We start from the raw sequence: 20,146 nt of genomic DNA on the forward strand, positions 1-20,146 counted from the left end.
TTACAATTGTTGCCATTCATGATATAGTCCATATCATCTCAGTTCCAACTACTCACGGGCAATCTAGGCTCCTGTACTATTAATCTTCAACCATGAATTGTAATGTTTCATTGTGTTGAAGATTGACAAAGCGCTATATAAAAAACAATCGCTGCTTGCCGAAACCCTTGAACTTGCCCCTTCCAAAAGAGAACAAAAATATTGCAAAGTATTGGTAATAATACTATCCAGATTAAGGTAGGAGTTCCATGCTAGTTCGCATTGGTGAGTGCATGGTAAATTGACCGTTACTGTGTTTTCTCGAGATTTAAAACTCAAAAGCACTCCCAAACATCAACATCCGTTCCATACAAACCTAATTCCAAGTACCAACCTCCTTTCAAGGCGTATGAACCAAACCATTATTGATGCTTCAAGGTGTAGATCTTGGGATATTTATTCTTATATTTCATTATCAATACTACCAACTCTATGGTTCCTTTATTTACCGTGTTTTTTTTCTATCTAGGCCTATCCCTTTATTTATTTTATTTAGGCCTATTTTTTTTATTATTTTCTTTTTCTTTATTTATTCATTTTTTGTTGAAAGACTGAGAGAATTCCATTCAATCACATTTCAAGCTAGCCGGACAGGGATAAATTCGAGACCATGGTCAGATTAAATCAAAGAGGTCAACATTTATCTTTCAAGCTGATTTATTGCGCATACTATAGACGGCCTTTATTGTTTATCTGCCAGCTGAACCAGGGCCTAAAACAGACAAGTCTAGTCTATGGTTACATCTACTCAGAAATAGAACTAGGCCTAGCCTAACTTCCATTGTGAAGTTGATATTAAAGATGTAGGCCTAGCTGTAGGCTGCGCACAGAACTGGCAGTAGACTGGATCTGACAAAGAATTGACTTTTCCCATTCAATTTGATTTGAAAAAGTTCGAGCATTTCTCCAATTGCAAAAACGGCGTCTTAGAATTAGGCCTAATTCTTACCCTATACGTATCAAATCTGGCCAAAACTATGAAAATGAATATAATTTAGGCATTGAGATCTTTACTTTATCCAGATCTAATCTAGCCTACTTCTGACGTAGAGTCTAGACTACCCAAAAAATCTAAACAACCGGCTTCGGAATTACAATGAATCAGAGTTATTGGCCAAGCCGGGCACTATGTTGTAGTCCTGAGTAAGACCAGGTCCAGGCCAGGCTAACGTTAGGCCCGGGCTCGATATTTATTTATATTTTCACCTATGCGGCAGTGGTAATACCACTAATTTCTTCAGTTTAAACGACGTTTGTACCCAATTAGTAGGCTTATGTATCAATCCATTCTGTATAAATTTATCTGGATTGGCAGCAATTTCAAAATTAAGACCCCTAGGCCTAGACCTTGATCCACAGCCAAGTGATTAAAATTAACTGCAGGCTAGGTCCACATCTACATGTGCTATGGCGTGACATTAAAATAGGCCCTAATCGCTAGCACTTGCATTTCCCCTGGATCTGGGACTAAAGCCCTGGTTGAATTATCACTGCAAAATGAGCGAGATGTTAATCTAGGCCTAGCGTTATTGTCAGCTGTATTCCCAGGTTCACCCCCTGAGTTACCGTCGAGTTAACCCTCATTCTATTTCTACTAGTTTCAGGAAACAATAGGCCTACTTATGAGAATGACACAAGTTCACCAAAGCCAGAGGCCTGGATTACAAGCCCTAGGCTGGTTAACTCACCGGATGACTGGTGGCTCGGCGTGGGTTAACGTGGGTGGGAGGTGGTTGCTTGTTGAGAGCTCTATCTCTGGTCCATCGCGTAGCGAAGGCTCGATCCCCCCCGGTCTGGTCGGCTGCTGGCTTGCCGGGCTCTCCGTTGTGGCTCTCGTTGGACGTTGCTCGTAGTCGTACCGGTACCCGTACGGTACTCTGACCGCATAGACTGCGTGGACGTGGGCGTCTCCTTGAACCTTTGGCTCCTTTCCCCCTGCCTCCTCTGCTGGTTGATCCTTTATGTTTTCCCATCTTGAGGCATTGATTATTTCATCGAACCAGTCAAGTTTTGATGTCTGCCGCGATAATTATACTTTAGAGTCGACCGTCGAAATTGAGGAGCCAGTATCGTAATGTGGTCGAAGTTAGCTTATCGATCTGCAGTGTAGCTGGCCTACCTGCGACTAAAATTGAGTTTTAGTGAATTCACTTGTCAGATGTCTCCGAGGCCGAGGTATAATAAATTGGTTCCGTAGATCTGTCCGAATTAAAGGACTAGGCCGAAGCGAAGAGTACCGTATAGGCCTAGGCCTATAACTTTAACCATCTTAACAGTTTCATCACAGATGTACGGTATCAGTGCCAGTGGAATATGTTCCGATGTTATTAGGTTAGAGTCCGGCTAGGGTTGGATTAAGTCTTCCGTGTATAGATCCAGATCGCGACATAGAGTACCGTATATAGTTCTATCTGAGATATCTCCGTGCATGGGGATCGTGTTTCCGATAAATCTGAGTAAAAGGTACCGTAGTACCACCGTGATCATAAAAAATGTCTTTCCCGGACGGAAATTAGAAAGTGAATGACTCGATTTCATCCGCGCTGATCGCGCATTCAGAGCATTGGCGCATTTCGGATGTGTAAAATTACCGCGCACGCTTTAATGTGATACAATCTTTCCGGGTGCGCGTTTTGACCGACTTCCCCCAACAGAAGTACACGTGAACTTGACCTCCTTCTGAAGGGCAGTGAACTGGTTCATAGTCAATATTTGTTTACATACTAAAACTTGTAATCTCTCCCAATAGAATTTATTCGATAATCTAATAAACATATTATAAAATAATATTCTGAGAAAATGGAGATATCATATCCACTAAAAAGCAGTGCTTTTCATCAGGAACGTGCGTATGCCTGTCTGTCTTACCGTAAATGTTACTGCAATAACAGTGATTGGATATTTTGCCACAGTAATTATTTTTTTCAAGTTGTATTGGGTTTTCATAATTTCGTATAACAAATCACATATAATTAATAAAATTAATCTAAAATATAACAGAATAAGAAATAAGAGAAGCAAAAAGGCAGCATACACATTATTCGTTTGCATTTGAAAAGTACAGCTTATCAACAGTTTATAGGCGTACTTGATAAATATAGTGAAGCAGTCACCCCCTTTAGTATAGTAAAGGCAAGAAAGTGTTAACAGTTAGAGGGATAAAAATTTAGGTGCTTCATTTATTATTGAAGATTATTTATTATTAACAAAATTCCCTCCCCAGAAGGCATTTTAAGATTTTCTTCAGTTGCAAAAATTGATGTTAGAATATCTTACAACTTAAATCTCCATTTCCGAAAATGGCTTGTAAGTTTATTATTTTTTCTTGGCCATACGATATTCACTATTCTAATCGTTATTACCACAGTGAATTAAGTTGCTGGAAGAATCATGTTTTCCCTCTGTTTGTGCACGGTTTGTCTGTCCATCTGTTACCAGTTCTCATTATCGCGACAACAGCTACATTGATGAAACTTATTTGTTATCTGATTTTGCTAAATTTTTCAGCATTTTTTTTGTTCTGTGAATTTTACGCCATTTATTAAAATAGAAATGTTTTCAGCCTGGACGTTCCGTTTAAGGAGAAAACTAGCTGGACAATACTTGTGATGATTTTATTGATAACAAATTTCTACATTTATTTTACTTTATTTTGTAGTGGTGATAATATTATTTTTGTAGTTTAGTACTTTTTTTATCATTAGCATCATTGTTATATGATTATTAATTACATAGTTTGTTGTCAATATTTTATTATCACTATCATTTAACATTATTATCATTACTATTAGCGTCATGTTATGAACAGTAGTAGTAGTAGTAGTAATAGTAATAATAATAATAATTTTACTTGCTTATATAGCGCTTAATACTTACTTTGTCAGAAGTCTCTAAGCGCTCTACAGTATATGCAGCATAATTACCTTGGCTTTAGCAGTACAGCTGTTACGCGCGCTGCGTTTCAAGGAATAAATTCCTGCCAGGTACCCATTTACCTCACCTGGGTTGAGTGCAGCACATTGTGGATCAATTTCTTGCTGAAGGAAATTACGCCATGGCTGGGATTCGAACCCACGACCCTCTGTTTCAGAGTCTGGAGACTAATCCACTGGGCCACAATGCTCCATAGTAGTAGTGCAGTAGTAGTAGTAGTTAGTAGTACAGTAGTAGCAAAGTATTATAGTAGTAGGCCTATATTTTGATTCGTTGTTTAGAATAATTTTGAAACATATTCAAACAACCGGACTTCTACATACTGTGGATTCTCCTTCGTTTTTTACTATTGTTATTATTCTTGTCTTATCACTATTACTGCTTAATAAATAAATTTAGGATATCAATTGCCCGAATTGTGGATTTTTCACCTCCTTGTGTATCGGGATACAAACACCACTGCAAAATATGTTCGGATTTAATTCTTATGACTGCAATCTGTACATTAAATGGAATTCTGTACTATCGCAGTGGTTGTGTAGATTGCATGCAGTGCAGTTGTACCAGGGAAGTGTTGTACACTGCACTTCCCTGGTTGTACTGTTATATGCATATATATTCAGCGACGTGTGTAGACTCTTCACTAGTCACTTTATAGCTATTTTTACAGAGATGCCTTCGCCAGGGTGAAAAACGAAACGCGCAGGCGGGATAGGTCTACCAGCTTATACCACTATAAGACCACCGAGGCCAGTAACAAACTCCAGTAATCAAGACCGTATTAAAAATTCTAAACAAATTAAGAATAAGCCGGAACTAGCATACAGGCCAATTTAATTTTAACTGGTCAAGCTAGTACAATGGACTGGAACAATTAGATCAGTATTCCTTCGTTTCATTTTCCAGATTTGCATTCTGGTCCAGTGAACTGATTTTTCCTACTTGGCTGACATTAATTTGGAATTTTGCCCCCATTGACATAATGCAGGTCCCGGTCTTTCATCTTCGTTTTCCAAACCTGTTGTTGGGTGTCTTGAAAAAGAAGACCGAAGACCTGGGGCCTCTTTCACTAAACAGTACTTAGTGTAACGGGACTTAGTGTCGATGCGACGCGTCATACAATAAGACGGGGCTTACTGACGTCCTCTTGGTGCGTCAGTTCCACTAAACAGTTCTTTACTCAGTCTTGTGTGCGACGCGTCTTCAACAATAAAACGTCTCGAGTTTGAGTCTACGAAGCCTAATTTCGTGACCTTCAACCTTGTTTGAAGATAAAAAGTAGTAATTTCCCGCAAGTTCTCGTCTGCATCGTCTGCGACTAAAAAGTGAAAGGAGGAGGAATTTTGTCACTTTAACATAATTTTGACTACTGTAGGAGGATAATGGGAAAGGTATGGTATTAAACTTTTTCTTAAGACAACATAAAAGTAAAATATTAAAAGTGAAATGTATGCAGTGGAAGTTTGTGATGGAAGTTGTATTTGATACCTCGACGAATCGCGGCCGATTTAATAATTATAATTAATTGGCGGTGAACCGTGCGTGTGGTGGTAACCAGTCCGCTGTCAGTTGTGGTCTTGGATTACAATCACGCTATTTCTCATGCACAACCAAACTATTATATTAACTAGACTAAGTTGTAGTAGGCCTAGGTCTAGTATCAGTACTGGCCCGGGGTACTGGCAGCAGGCCTAGACCGAAAATTTCTGTCTCTTTCGTTCGTTAGCCTCTGATTTGGGAAGGGTCGGCTCCTTTCTTTAGACCGACCTTACCCCATCAGACTCGGAGTCGGAGGCTAACGAACGAAACTAAAGTCGTAAAGTCTAAAGAGACATAATTTTCGGTCTAGGCCTACAAGTACAACTTACAAGTAGGCCTAGTACTTGTAGATACTACTAGTAGAGATCTAGATCTCAATCTAATGTTAATCTTAGTCTTACTCTTAGACTTTTAGTTGGGGCCTAGACTATGCCCTAGACAAGTATTAGTAGACTATTTAGGTCTAGGCCTACTACCGACCTACGGTCCTTAGTGAGCAACTTAGTCTTACTCTTAGATTTATTTAGATCTAGGGACAGGGTCTATATTAAATACTACCAGTAGCAGTACCAGTGGCAGTAATACCAGTGTCAAGTAGATTTCTAGATCTAGCAGGGTCAGGGGACAGTCATATAGAATTAGATCTAGATGATAAATCTAGAACTATAAGACTCTAGGCCTAGACTGTAGTAGATATAGGCCTACTAGTAAAACTAGAATAGAAGTAGACCTCTAGCCTAGAACTGAACTGGACAAGATTGTTAACTGTTACTCTTAGTGTTAGTTTAAGCAATAAAACAATAAAATATTTCTGCATTATAGACCTAGATTTAGACTAGTCTAGACCCTAGACCTATTTATAAATACAAATTAATATTTTGTAGATTCTAGGCCTAAATCTACACAATTGGGCGTACGTGATAAATAGTGTGCATGTAGACTAGACCTAGATCTAGATCTAGATCTCTATATAGTCTATGGCAGTGATATGGCTCATTTCTATTCACACTGTCTAATTAATTACATGCCCCTGAATTTGATCATGTTGATGCCAAACGATACATAGGTCTACTGTACATGAATATAATCTATGAGTATGATATCCGACTCTATGTATATTTAAATGTGACACCCATTACTGCAATGGCGGGTCCAGGGTGGGGAAACAGGGGGCCGGGCCCCAACCCCTGGCATTAAAAAAAAATATTAACCAAAATTTTACCTTTCTGTTTTTTTCTCAAGGGAGGAGGGGGGTGTTGAGTACAAAAAATAGTGCTCATACCCACCCCCTAAACTATAAACATATTAGGTAGTGTACATACAGGCATTGACATGATGTTGGGCAATTCATTAAAATAAGTAATAACAATGTGCATTTTCCTCAAAAAAAATAGGAAACGCCTAGAAAAAGAAGCAAGTACTTCCAAAGGGACGAAGTCGAAGCGCTCCTGCAGTTTGTGGCCACTAGGAAACATGAACTGTTTGGAACTGGAGGAAAGGGGAGCAGCAAAGAAGAAAAGTTGAAAGAAAGGTATGCAGGGATGTGACAGAGAAATTCTCCAAAAGGAGGAAGATTAAATGGGGGTCCGGGGGTAGGCCCCTGGCAAGGGTTATGGTTAGTGTTAGGGGGAAAGAAGAAAAAAATCTTAAAATCGCGAATCGGGGGAATTTAGATGATCGACCGAAGAATCTCATCCCAGGGTACGGTAGTCTGTTGATAAATTAGAAAAGCTGACACATAAACTTTGCCACCACATAGCGCTTACAGCAAAATCCAAGGCTACAATATTCAGGTATTTGAAAAAAAGTACAGTTATCCAATTGAACCTTTTTTTCCATACCAGTGCTAGGCATCTACATCCTTGGTAAAAAAATTAACACTAGCAACAACGTGACACACCCCTCCTTATCCTGCAAACTTTTGTCATGCGCCCTCTTATTATAACGATCAGTTACAAATAAATCCAAAAACGCCCAAAAGCTTAAATCGTGACACGGCAACAGCCATGCTATTTTGCAACCCATGTAGACCCTTGTTGCAACCAATCCTACATTTATAATTTGTCTACTTCTACATTTTTTCTATGCATAGAACCTGGAAAAGAGCAACGCATTTTACGAAATGGCGAGACATGGCTGCAAAAGCCAAATCATATAAAGCCCCAATGACAGGTAAGTGTGATGCTTAATAGGTGAGATTGGGGTTAATTTGAACAGTTTTAGGAAATACTATAATATAAAAGTAGTAGACAAATATAAATATTTAACAAAAGGAGATATGTATATTGAACAATGACAAATTGTATTCAACAAACAATACCTAGATGTCTACAAGGTTTCTCTTCTCATTTTACCATGTTTTAGCACCTGCCAGATATTGGGACAGGTGATGCATTACTGGTCAAATTGACTATTCTATAATTCTTGCCAGGGCCAATCAAATCCAAAGTATTTGAGTCACTCTTTATTTATGTACATAATGATACCAATGAGACAAATAACCTCTCTGCTAGCCTGAATCAAGCTTTCTTTAGGGATGCAAAATTTCAGATAGCCATTACCTTTGCATGGTACTTACAAATTTTTTGGTTAGGAATTATGTGCTTCTCAGAGTTAAAAAGAATTGAATCTTCACAACTACAATCTCTGAAAATTAGTCTTTTGGAACGGCAGTGTTCAGCTGATTTGGAGCTTTTTTGAGAGAAAAAAAAACCCCAAAGAAGTCTGAAATAAAAGGTTGGGTCTCTGGAACTGAAAAGTGCTGGAAATGTTGAGTCTCTGAAGCGGAAAAGTTGCCTGAAAAAGGGCGTTCTTGAGGGCGGCACATACCTGTACTGCTTCCCAATGTGGGTGTGCCCCCCCCCCTCCCAGCCAGTCCTAAATCTTAATCATTTATACAGTGGAAATCTTGTTGAAATTAAAACCCAATAGTTCAAAAACTCTTATGCCTAATTATATATTTCTACAATTTCTTTATTTCCAGGTGGTGGACCACCACCAGAGTACAATGACATACACGAGCGAGTTTTGGCAATTTTGGCCAAAGAAGTTGTCAACGGAATCTTGCCAGAAGATGAGCAAAATTCACAGGTATTCTTTAAGGACATTCAAAAGCATTGAGATTTTGTAGTGTTTCATCTTTTAGTCCCGGTAATATTAAATTGGTTTTAATACAATCAGAAATATTAGAGAAAGAATTCAGTGAAAGTTTGAGAATGCAAATAAGAAAGTAATGAATCTTTCAAAAGTCTAAGTTTATTCATTAACTCTTCATGCGTTCACCTGTAAACCCCCTGTGTGTTGCATTATTTTAGGGTCTCATTCACATTCGTGCCATGAGTCACAGACTCCTAACAATAAACCTGGCCATGGTATTGTTTGTGAGGAGGGTTTTATTGATTTTATCCTATCTTTTTTCAATGAACTTCCTGGCTGTGATCAGGATGTATTGATTTTTTGGGAAAACTTAACGTTTCTGTAATTTGTAAACTGCGATAATCCGTCGAACGCTAAACTAATGTCGCACGCGCGATCGATCGGTACACATGTATGGTATACAAAAACGCCAGGCTATACATTGTTCGAAAAACAATGGGACAGGGGACGTCTATGGGAAATGTGTGGTTGTGCAAAAATGCGAACGAAACACGCCTATGGATGTGTAATAATGCGAACGTAACGCATGAAGAGTTAATGGGCGTGTCATGCAATGACACATTTAGGGTACACCATTACTGATCATGCATTCTTACAGTTTCATAATCTATGAGTATTCCCCCTAAGGTAGCTTGTCAAAAGTCCATGCACCGTTCTTCATCGTTCTTCCGCATCCGGGTTTTCGCTTCGGCTTTCCCGCCCAACGTTCCCTTGTCTTCAAAGGAACGGCCGCCATCAAAGGCCCTTTAATGCCACCGTTCTTTTGTTCGTCTTTCCTGCAAGTCTTAATTTCTGTCGAACGGCCGAAGAATCTATTCTAAATAGCTCCCTCTACGACCAAAAACAAATGTGTGCCTTCATCATGTTCATATTGACTGTCGGATCGAGAGTTCGGGTCACTGTTCTGAACTGTGGTTCGCATCTATCGGGTGCATTCATAAAGCCACGGTAGCTTAAAAAAAAATCACGCATGTGTCGAAAATCGTTACTGATCTTTCGAATTTGCTGCAATAACCATGAAAACCTCTTTTTTGCAATTGGAAGACAGTCAATTCATGTTTTAGGTGGGAAAATAAGATTCCACATATTTTCGTTTCGTAGGCCCAAGCCATTCGTAGAATTCACGTCGATTTGGAATATTAATTATTACTCGCATCTCAAACAGGTGTCGAGAACGCCCCCCCCCCAAAAAAAAAAAAAAACAGAAGGAAATAGAATGATAAGATAAATATGACCGGAACAGCTTAGCTCTATTAGGCATAGAAAGATAAAAGATTTACAAAGATTTATTAGAAACTGTTTTAAATAGTTTTTTCATATTTTTGACGGGCAACCATTTCCCCAGGATAACATATTGTCTCTTAATTTTCTTTATCTCCATGTTTTAAAGAAACGGGACCGAAAACGGGATTTTGAAAAGAGGAAAAAGAAACTAAGAGGTCAAAGGGAGAGAAAAGGGAGGGGAAACAGAGAGAAATAAGAAAATAATATTGGGATGGAATAAGAGGAAGGGTGAAAAAAATGGAGGAAATACAGTTGAAAGAGTGGAAAAAACTCGGAAATTTGAGAGGGGTTCTCCCGATTTCTGCCTCTGCATCGAAATCAATATTCATGAGAAAGCAGAGTTGTGTCCTCGCAGAAACCGTGATCAGGTGGGGGTGAAATTATTTTATGACTTGCGTCTTCGGGATGAGAGTACGCATGCGCGTGGACTGGATATTTACGAAATTGTGGTCGTCTATTTCGAAAATTGTATGCCATGAATGAATCAGCATCCTCAAACTTCCTGTACCCTTCTATCACTGGGGATTTAGGGGGGGAGCCGCCCTTGCCCCCTTCCATTATGAGAGGCACAATTAGAATTTGTAATGCAAAATGCAGCCAAACAGAAGAGTGCCCCCCCCCCCTAAAAGCGGAACCTTTTTTCCCCCTGTCATGGATCCTCCCCTGACCTTTAGACATTATGTTGTATAGATCCGATTCTTGGTTGGATTTACATTTACAAAGGCCCCCCCCCCATTGGCGGAGCAAAAAAAGGGAAAGAAAGAAAAAAGAGAGGAGAAAAAAGAAGAGGAAAACATAAGAGGAGGAAGGCGAGTGAATAAGATGATGCGAAGACTTATTAAATAATTTTAATAATCACTACGGCACTGGGACAACCAATTCAAAGAAATAATTAAATATCAACCTTGGGCGGCCGATCGGGGAAAATATGGGTGAAAAAAATCACCCCCCCCCTATTGGCGGAGGCTGGATCCGCCCCTGATTTAGATTTACATTTTATTCACCCTATCGATCCCCTCTCGGGGTATGAGAGTACAACATAAAAACAACATATAACAGACTAAAGTATAACTTCATTTAATTGGTTTAACGTATTAAACGTAATGTTCGGAATTGAAGATAAATACCAACTGTGGTAACGATCTGAAAATTTGTTCGATCAGAATCCAATGAAATTTACCAACGAAGTGTTTGTATAAATGAAAAATATTTGCCAAATAGCCCTGTGAAAGAAAGTCGTAAAAGTGCTGAGAAATGAGCGATATAAGCACAGAATTCCATCAAATGTCAGGTATTTTTCGAGGCAATGTTATAATACACTGTCCCACGTATGCTTTTCTGTTTTAGTGATCATCAGAATTATCGATATTGAGCGGCGATTTCATTATTCTACAAAGATAAGTGTATATTAATGTACTAGGTCTAGATTTATGATGAATATTTCGTATCGAAATCGTCATGTAATCATATTTGAAATTGCGCCTGATACGTTGTGCTGTACATGGTCTTATCCTCCCATAGTTATCGATATCGTCATCACCGCTGTTACTATCGCAATCATCTTCATTTCTTTATTATTAGTATTATCTTCGTTAACATTTCTATTATTTCATTATAATTTTATCATCATAAATCGATGGGGTGGGAGAAGGAGGAGAAGAAGAATTACCAAGGAGAAGCAGACGTACATGTAGAATGGAGGAGCAGTAAAAAGGGATGAGATTAATAATGAGAGATGAGAAAGGATACGGAGAGGAAAAGGAAGATAGAGAAGAAAAAGGAGACGCAAGAAGAAAAAGAAGACGGAAAAGCAGTAGGAGACGTATAAGAAGGGCAGGTACGTGGGCAGAAGAACAACAAGAAGAGAGGGAGGAAGGAAAAGAAAGAAGCAGCAGGAAAGGATGAGGTGGAGAAAAAAGAATAATGAAAGACGACAAAGGATATGAAGAAGAAAAAAAAAGATTAAAAAAGGAGAAGGAGTAAGAAGAGTAGATGAAGAAGGGAGTGAAGGATGAGAACAAGAAGAATGATAAGGTGGAAAAGAAGAATAACGACGGAGAAACAGAAGAAGTAGAAGAGGGGGTGAGTTTGTTCTAAAGTAAAATCAATGTGAGTAGAATTAAATTAATGTTTTTATTTATATTGCACTTGCAGTGATTACATCATTACAATACTAGGATGCCATTATGTTCAATAATTTAAGCTTCAAAATTCGGTAATTCACGGGTGAAGATAAATTATGGGGCCGTAAGCTGCAGGGAGATATGTAGAGTGATATTAGCATTAGGTCATTGCTCTAAAATAGATGGAATGTGATTATTTATTATTAATATTAGTTAGTACACTTACTGGCCTAAAAGCAAAAGCAAATAGGGCCATGATATAAGCTTCTCCATATAGAGAATTGAACATTATTGACCTTTCAGGATTGCTTGGCATTGATACTCATCGAACTGTTCTTAGTCATTGCCCTGGCCTATGATCATGAAAAAGCAAGATCAGTCACCCGTATAGTAGAGAATCATTGACAATAGCATGCTCAGCGGGTTCGCCACAGAAAACAATAGGAGAGCTAGAAGCTCACAGTCTTGAATTCCCCATATCCGCTGCCGTGATTATTGTCGTAATTTCAATAGATAAACCTACTTCAAAAGACCGTTGGCCCGCCCGATGGGGAATCTTTTGTAATAATGTAGTGTATAAAAGTATGTGTATGCAGTAACTACCGCCCCGACTTCTGTTGTGCTATTTAAAAGATTTCTTTCACCATCATCGAGTAGCGATTAGCGTGTAAAATCGCATAAATTATCTCACAAAACGGATCTAATGTTCATGATTACCAACATCACCATAATCATTACCGCAGAATCGGGAGAGGACTGATTATCTTTCTTTTTTTTAATAATAATAATAATAATAATAATAGCGGCATATTTACCCAGGGTAGCCACTTCAGTTCCGAAAACTGTTCTCCCAGAGGGCCCTGCTATTATTACCCCGGCTTTAGCACGGCTACCTTGATCGGGCGCTCGAGCATTCGAGGAATTTCTTCCTACCGGGTACCCATTCACCTCACCTGGGATTATATAAACTATAAAATTGATACTGGAGAACGATTGGAAATAGATAATGAATGAATGGTGATGATAACAGTGATGATGATAGTGGTAATTAGAACTTTGAAGTGATATTAATGGACATGATAATACGAATAATAACATCAGTGATAATGTTGATGATTAAACATTAACAAACGAAGATGATTGGTATATTTCCGGCAATGAACCATGTATAACTTGAGACGCGTTTTTCATTTATCATGTTTGTTATAAAAGGGTTTTCATATCATGATCCTGAAAGACATTGATTATATTTAGTTATCAGAATATCCCTATTCATGTCAGATTGTAAAACATATTAGCTAGCGCTGCACGCTCGCATATTGATTGGTGAGTTACGAAAATTTCAATATTAATTATATTACAAACTAATTAAAATCTCCATTTTATGACAGTTTATCAACAATTTTCGGCTGGCGATTTGCGCGCACATTGATTGTTAAAAATATATCAACTCAGGCATCTTATTCATAATTACAAAAGTGCTTTAAATATATAATATTGACAGATTTCGCGCTCTGATTAGGCTTATTAGATTAATGAATTAATTTATTGATAAATTGTCCCTTTTTCAGAATGGAATATCAAAAAGTTTCATCTCGCGATTTGATAAGAAGAGAAATAGGAAGACAGTCATAATTTTCACATGATGGAATATTGTTCTTCGAATATCCCGGCCCTATGTCAAAACTCAAAGTAATAATAATGAATCATATATGTTCCTTTTTAACTGTGATCCATATCCACTCACAATTCTACAAATCTCAAATTTTCCTCGTGCTCGCTTCGCTTGCTTAGTTATGTATTTACCTTTTTCATGATTACAAAGATTGCTTAGAACTTCTATTCTTCAGGTAGAAAAGTAAATATTTTCAGCTCACGCTTCGCGCTCGCATTATTTGATTGTTGAAATATGTAACGTTTTCATTTACAGATAATTAAAAGTAGCCGTTAACAGATTCTTTTTTATCAGAACGATCAATGCGTACTAAATTCATTCATCTCGTTTAGGATCACAAGCATTGCCAGAATGCTATTTTAGGACAAAATACATGAAATAAAAAATTAAAAATTAGCGCGCGCTTCGTGCTCGCACTATTTAGATTAGGCTTGCGAGATTATTTTACATATATTTTTACATTTGATTTAAAAGAATAAAGCTTAAAAGTGACACTATTTGGTTTACATATTATGAAGCGCCTTCTCATATTCCAATTTTACCTTAAACGTAAGTATTTTATTTTCAAACGAAATCTATAAAAAGGGTGCAGTTAGGCTCTCATTTTGATTCCAAATAGTCTCATAATTGGGATTAGTTGCAGTTGATAAGGTTTCCATTATATTTCTTAACATTTCGACATTTAATGTAGTTTAATGCTTGCCTTTATAAAGAGCAATATTACATAAAACCTATTTGGCGAAGCAGATTATAACATAACGTTCGACTGATATTTTATCAACACATTTTTGATTAACCAAGTAACTTCCCTCTTTATAGGTCTACTCTTAATGTGAACATTTGAGTTATATTTATTGCCTACCAACTCTCTGTTTACCAGGCTAAAGTGAAGGTCCTCATTTGTGTATGAACGACATGTTCTCATTAAAATACATGTTGTGAGTTTCAAATAAAGGGGGCACACTTGTGTAAAAATGGCATATTTACATTAACAAATTTGATAAAGGCTCTCAAAGGGGGGGGGGGCACACGGACCGGATGACCCCCCCCCCCCCCCGGATTCACTACATAACTGTACCCTCTGATGTGCAGAATATAGACCCCCGTATAGACCCACTGACTTCTAGAGGTCACAAAATAGAACACAATACTTTTGAGAGCCCAACTATTGTTCAAAATAAATACGGCGCTGATTGTATTGTGTTACTCCGGCAGGATCCGCACCAGCATGCACTCCATTCTTGTTGATCTAGTATGCTAAATACCTCGGTCACATTTGTTCTAAGGCGAGTCGAAAACAGTCATTTTAACAGTTTTTGAACCTGCTTAATATAGGTTTTAATAAAATGAATAAAACGGCTGTTTTCGACTCGCTGTATGGCCGCCGTAGAGCAAATGTGACCGAGGTATTACCATTTTCTGTACGTTAATTTATTGTTTGGTGCATATTTAAATATGCAAGATATACAGAATGCAGCTATACGATTAACAGGTGAAGTACAAAGTTGGAAGGGAAACTAGGCCAAAGAGGCTTTCGTATTACTAACTTTACGTCGGTAAATTATGTTTACCTTAGACACTGGGAATCTAATTCGCAATAATTTGACATACACACATTGCAGATTAATTTAAATATTTGATAGGAAGAAGAAACCAACGGCAATATACACGTATTGTTCAAGTCAAACGTGAAGGTTAAAAAAGAATAGGTATAGAAAAGTTTTAGAAAAATTCAAAGGAAGAAATAAAGTTGGATGAAAAAGGAACCATCAGAATTAAGTTGACAAAATTGAATATCATAAGTAGAACAGGAAAATTGAAAGAAATAATTAAGTCCCCCCCCCAGCGGACTGGTTTGAAGGGGTGGGGTCACCATGCATAAAATCATGGTACTTGTTGAGGCCTCAGCCCCAGACCCCCCTTCGGTTATGTGGCTCCAGGATGGTAATCAAGAACACTAGGTCACAGAGCACTCTAGATCACAGGGGAAATTTATATAAGAGAATAAAGACGGATCCCAGGTAAAAAGATTTTATAGATTTTCCTGTCCAATATCACGTCGGAGTCACTTAAATGTGTTAATTTGCATTTTCATTCACGCGATATTTTTCATCGGTCGTTAAAGTGTAGAATGTGATTAATAGAAGACGCTATAATTCCTTTATAAACACTCAACTCTATTCATGGTCAAGACTACCTCAACTTTGATAATTTCAATATTCATTTTTAAGTGCTTTTGATTTCGTTCGAAGGTAGAGATGTTTGTAATGGTTTTAAAAAGTAACGAAAGTACCTTTTGTTCTGAATTTCGGGCAATGAAATTAAAGGATTGTGCATTTAAGCTACAATGACCGATATGACAGCTTGAGCATCCATTTTATTTTTCAAGTTCAAATAAATTATATTTTATTCGTTTGTTTTGCACGGCATCTGTATTATGTGTGAATATATAAGTTTCTAGAATTCAAATGTTTAAACAAATGCAGTGGCGTACCTAGGATTTTCCACAAGGGGGGGGGGGGAAATCGCCCAAAAAGAGTCCTCAAAAAAGGACATTTCACAGCAAAAACAAATTGACAAGAGGGCTAAATTAAACATAGACCTATGTTAAGCTCAAATTTGAATTTCAACGCTGCCCTTAGTTTTCAGCCTTTTTTCCACCAAAAAACGTTTGCATTTTATGTTTTTTTTTTTTTTTCACAGTAGCGTTTCAGTGTAGTGCTTTAAACGCCATCATTTTGGGACCCAGGTATGATTTATATAGCATCTTTTGCGTGGGGTTTTGCATTTTGTTTACAAAGATGTTAAGGTCAATTCCATATCTTTCCTTTTCACCCGACAATGCTGACTGTGCGGGCTCAGTGTGATGAAAAAAATCTTACCCTCGCCTGAACACTTACTTTCAGAAATTCAATTTCTTAACGGTATGTTCTTCAAAATAAAACAACATGCTCGTGCTAAAGGGCTAAAGATTAATTGTTCTATTAAAGAAATGAAATCTAAATCTTATTGAATTTTGTCATATACTGAAACCCGAAACGAAAAATTATCAAAAAAATGTGAAAGCGTAACTTTTGAAAATGTATACCCCACTGAACTACGCACACCGACACAAGGACACAACGATATCCAGATCAGTGACTAGAGATCGCTCGTTTAATAGTTTGCCTAAGACGTCAATATCGTGGACATAGAGGGCGCTTATGCAGAAACAGCTTATCGGAGAGTCAACCGGGGTGTCAAAAGAAAAGATAAAAGCGCACGCTTCCGTTTTCGCTGCAAAAGGCAACGCTGTCGTCTTAAATGGCAAGAGCACTGACCCGTAGGAAAGAAAAATGGACAATGGCACGCTGAGCGGGTTCGCCGCAGAATATAAAGGTAAAAACGCGCGCACACCTTTGACAAGCCGCCTAACCCCTCCCTCAGGAGACTTCCAGATGTAATATGTGTATCAATACCAAGTGGTATGGGACATGAGCTATAAGTGATGATAGCTTTAAATTGGGATGGGTCTAGATGGCATGTTTAATGATAAGGTCTACAACTAATATCCATCAGTCTTATTTTGTCCGAATTATTTTGCTTGTGAAAACCATTAGTTGTCTTCATGTTTTTATGCACAGGCAGTCAACATTTTGGTCCCATTTTACAAAAATCAGAACCATACTAGGTCATACCAGTACATAAAACATTGTGGGAATCTTTACATTTGTAAGGTTTTCAGGAAGACTAAAAATGTTAAATTTGTATTCATTGATATAGCGATTGCAAAATCTCAGATACATATTTTTCTTGTTTTATGAATTAATTTACATTGTTGTGTATTTGTGAACAGGATTCAGAGGCTACGGATCTGAGCTTGTATAATGAAGATGTTTCAGGCCCAATTGTTTATCAGTGTCAGCCTCTGCCTCAGCCCCAGCCTCAGCCTGAGCCTCGGTCTATCCAGTCTAATCAGTCGCGAGAAATTTTGACGCAGAGACCTGCACAGATCAGGCAATTAGAAATTCAGGAGGAGCTGCTGAGAATACAACAGGCCAAATTAATAGTTAAACAGAAGCAATTACATGTAAGCGAATCAATTTTGGAAGAGCTAAGGAGTATCCACAATACCCTAGCAAATCAACCCTCAGCCATAGATCTCCTTAATTCAACTCAGCAAGGGCGCTATTAATAATTTTTTCTACATAATGTTATACAAAATTTAAGGTGAATTTTGCAACCTCCCAAATTAATTATATTGAGCAGCTCCTCCATTATTAAAGCCTCTCTAAAGTGTTGGGAGACGAAAATTCACCAAAAATTTCATTGCAAATTTTCACTTAAATTGTTATGATGTGAAAGTGGATGTCATTTAAGAGACACTTCTGCAATGATATTCATTATAAATATGATTGAAGAGAAAAAAATATCAGGTTTTCTGTTGCACGCAGTAAACCTCAAAATTATTGCACAAATGTGTGTTAAGTGATATCTCCTTTCACTTCATTATACAATTTAGGGGAATTTTTGTCATAAATTTTGTGGAGTTGCCAAAACTTCAGAGAGCATTTACTCTCTTATTATATGATATATACAGGTCTCTGTGTCATATATATCAAGTCATGTTTTTTAAGACTAACAAATAACAACAGTCAAAGGAACACTAAATTTCAGTTGAATTTCGTTAGGTCACGTGCTGATCAAAACACGGACATCATTTATAAATTAGTTACTGTATTATTTTGTGAACAGAAAACCTAACAGCAGACCCATTTTATTCAAGGAAGCTATCTTTCATTTGTTCTTTCAAGTGAAGAATAAGGGGAGGGGTGGGTCTATTACGAACAGTACAGTATTTCCGTAAATCAACTGAGCCGCACCATTTAACATAATTTATAAGTGTAAATTTCTAAAGATATTTTCTGATGACACCGGAAAACTAGTTAATAACAGGAAACCTTTGTCATTCAATGGGTAGACAGGTGAGAGCATTTTAATATATCTACATGTTTAGCTAACATTTGTGAGGCATCATACAACTCCTATGTAATTTAGATTGTTTGATATTACCCAGTTTTTACTCTTATCAATCAAGAAGAATATTATCTGATACGGTTATGGTCTACTATGGTAGAAATGGAATGTTATTTTTATCAGAATAATAAATACTACTGCTGCTTTAAAGACAATCCACAGCAAAAGCTGTCTTTTCTTTGCTAGTTTTGAGTGCAATGAAGTTAAATAACTGGCATGTAACAAATTTAAATTTGTTGTCACATTACGTACAACTTGTACCAGTATGAATATATCCTGTTGTAGAAAAAACTGTTAAATAAATAGTGATGTTTGATTTGATGAGATAATTCAGATATCAGTAAATTTTAACGTGCAGTTGAGAAACATGCCTCCGCCTGAAACTTACACAATCAGACATACAAATACCAAATTTCATCACAATACCTTACTCTGTTCCTAAGTTCTAGAGTTCATAAAATTGGAACCAAAATAAATTTTCAGAATTTTTTTGTACAGTTTGGTCTCGAATTGCAATGGGGACTGCACCAGGTTGACCTTGGTAGTCATTGATACCTGCTGGATCCGGAGGAGGCTGAACAAAGTAGCCATGTTGATCAGAACAGCGTAGGCCACGATGGTACGACATGCGTGTTTCGGTTCCACGCGAAGCCCAACAGCAAGACACGGAAACTTTGCCTTAAGTTTCCCGTTCACCTGTTCTATGAAGACCCGTGTTTTTTTTTTTTTTTTTTTTTGATGAGCTCTGAAAATTTAAAATGAAAAACGTTCTTTTCAAAATGTTAAATGTTCATCTTAAATCACTATTAATTCCCTTAAAGCGCTGATAAATAATAAAAGCGATAAACAGGTGGTCCTGCCATTACTATCAAATGATCTACTGCTAATTTATGTTAAGTTAGAGCCAGATTTGCTATTTGGATTTTGACACTGCTATCTACAGTAGATGTGAAGCAAGTTTGGTTTTTGAAGCTTTTTGAAAGACAATATTGAAAATTTCAGCATATTTCCAGTTTAAAACATGTGATAAATACATTGTATAACGTTAAAATGTTACGCTTGCTCTCGAGTATCATTACAGTGTTTAAAATATACCACTTTCCTTTGGTATTCAAGTTGTCTTTCTTTTGCCCCTCTTCATCCTCTTACTTCCTTCACCTTCTTTCTCTTCTTCTCTTCATCATATTCAATTCCGCCTGCCCTTCCTCATTATTTTTTTTCTATTCTAATAAATTGGTACATTAATATATGCACTAGATAGCAGTGTAGATGATTCGACACTATTATGAAATACCACCTTCTAGTTTGGGTTGAGTTTTCAATTTTATTGTATTATATTACTTGCCTGTTATAGGCATATTCTGCAGGTGTTTGTGGATTT

The 20,146-nt window shown here is 37.4% G+C and overlaps 1 protein-coding gene across 1 annotated transcript; it reads left to right on the forward strand.

The window, feature by feature from the left end:
* Positions 1 to 5,354: 5,354 nt before the first annotated feature.
* LOC121419780 lies at positions 5,355 to 17,949 on the forward strand. The gene is made up of 5 exons (XM_041614232.1): positions 5,355 to 5,363; positions 6,906 to 7,042; positions 7,604 to 7,683; positions 8,495 to 8,601; positions 17,585 to 17,949. The coding sequence occupies exons 1-5, from the start codon at positions 5,355 to 5,357 to the stop codon at positions 17,921 to 17,923; spliced, it is 672 nt and encodes a 223-aa protein (XP_041470166.1). The 3' UTR covers positions 17,924 to 17,949.
* The last annotated feature ends 2,197 nt before the right edge of the window (positions 17,950 to 20,146 follow it).

Source organism: Lytechinus variegatus, chromosome 8, assembly GCF_018143015.1.
Source record: "Lytechinus variegatus isolate NC3 chromosome 8, Lvar_3.0, whole genome shotgun sequence".
Classification (NCBI taxonomy): domain Eukaryota; kingdom Metazoa; phylum Echinodermata; class Echinoidea; order Temnopleuroida; family Toxopneustidae; genus Lytechinus; species Lytechinus variegatus.

Coding starts and splice junctions, on each gene's coding strand:
- LOC121419780 (XM_041614232.1), top strand. Junction 7,043..7,603: donor GAAGAAAAGTTGAAAGAAAG/GTATGCAGGGAT, acceptor TTCTATGCATAG/AACCTGGAAAAGAGCAACGC. Junction 7,684..8,494: donor ATATAAAGCCCCAATGACAG/GTAAGTGTGATG, acceptor CTTTATTTCCAG/GTGGTGGACCACCACCAGAG.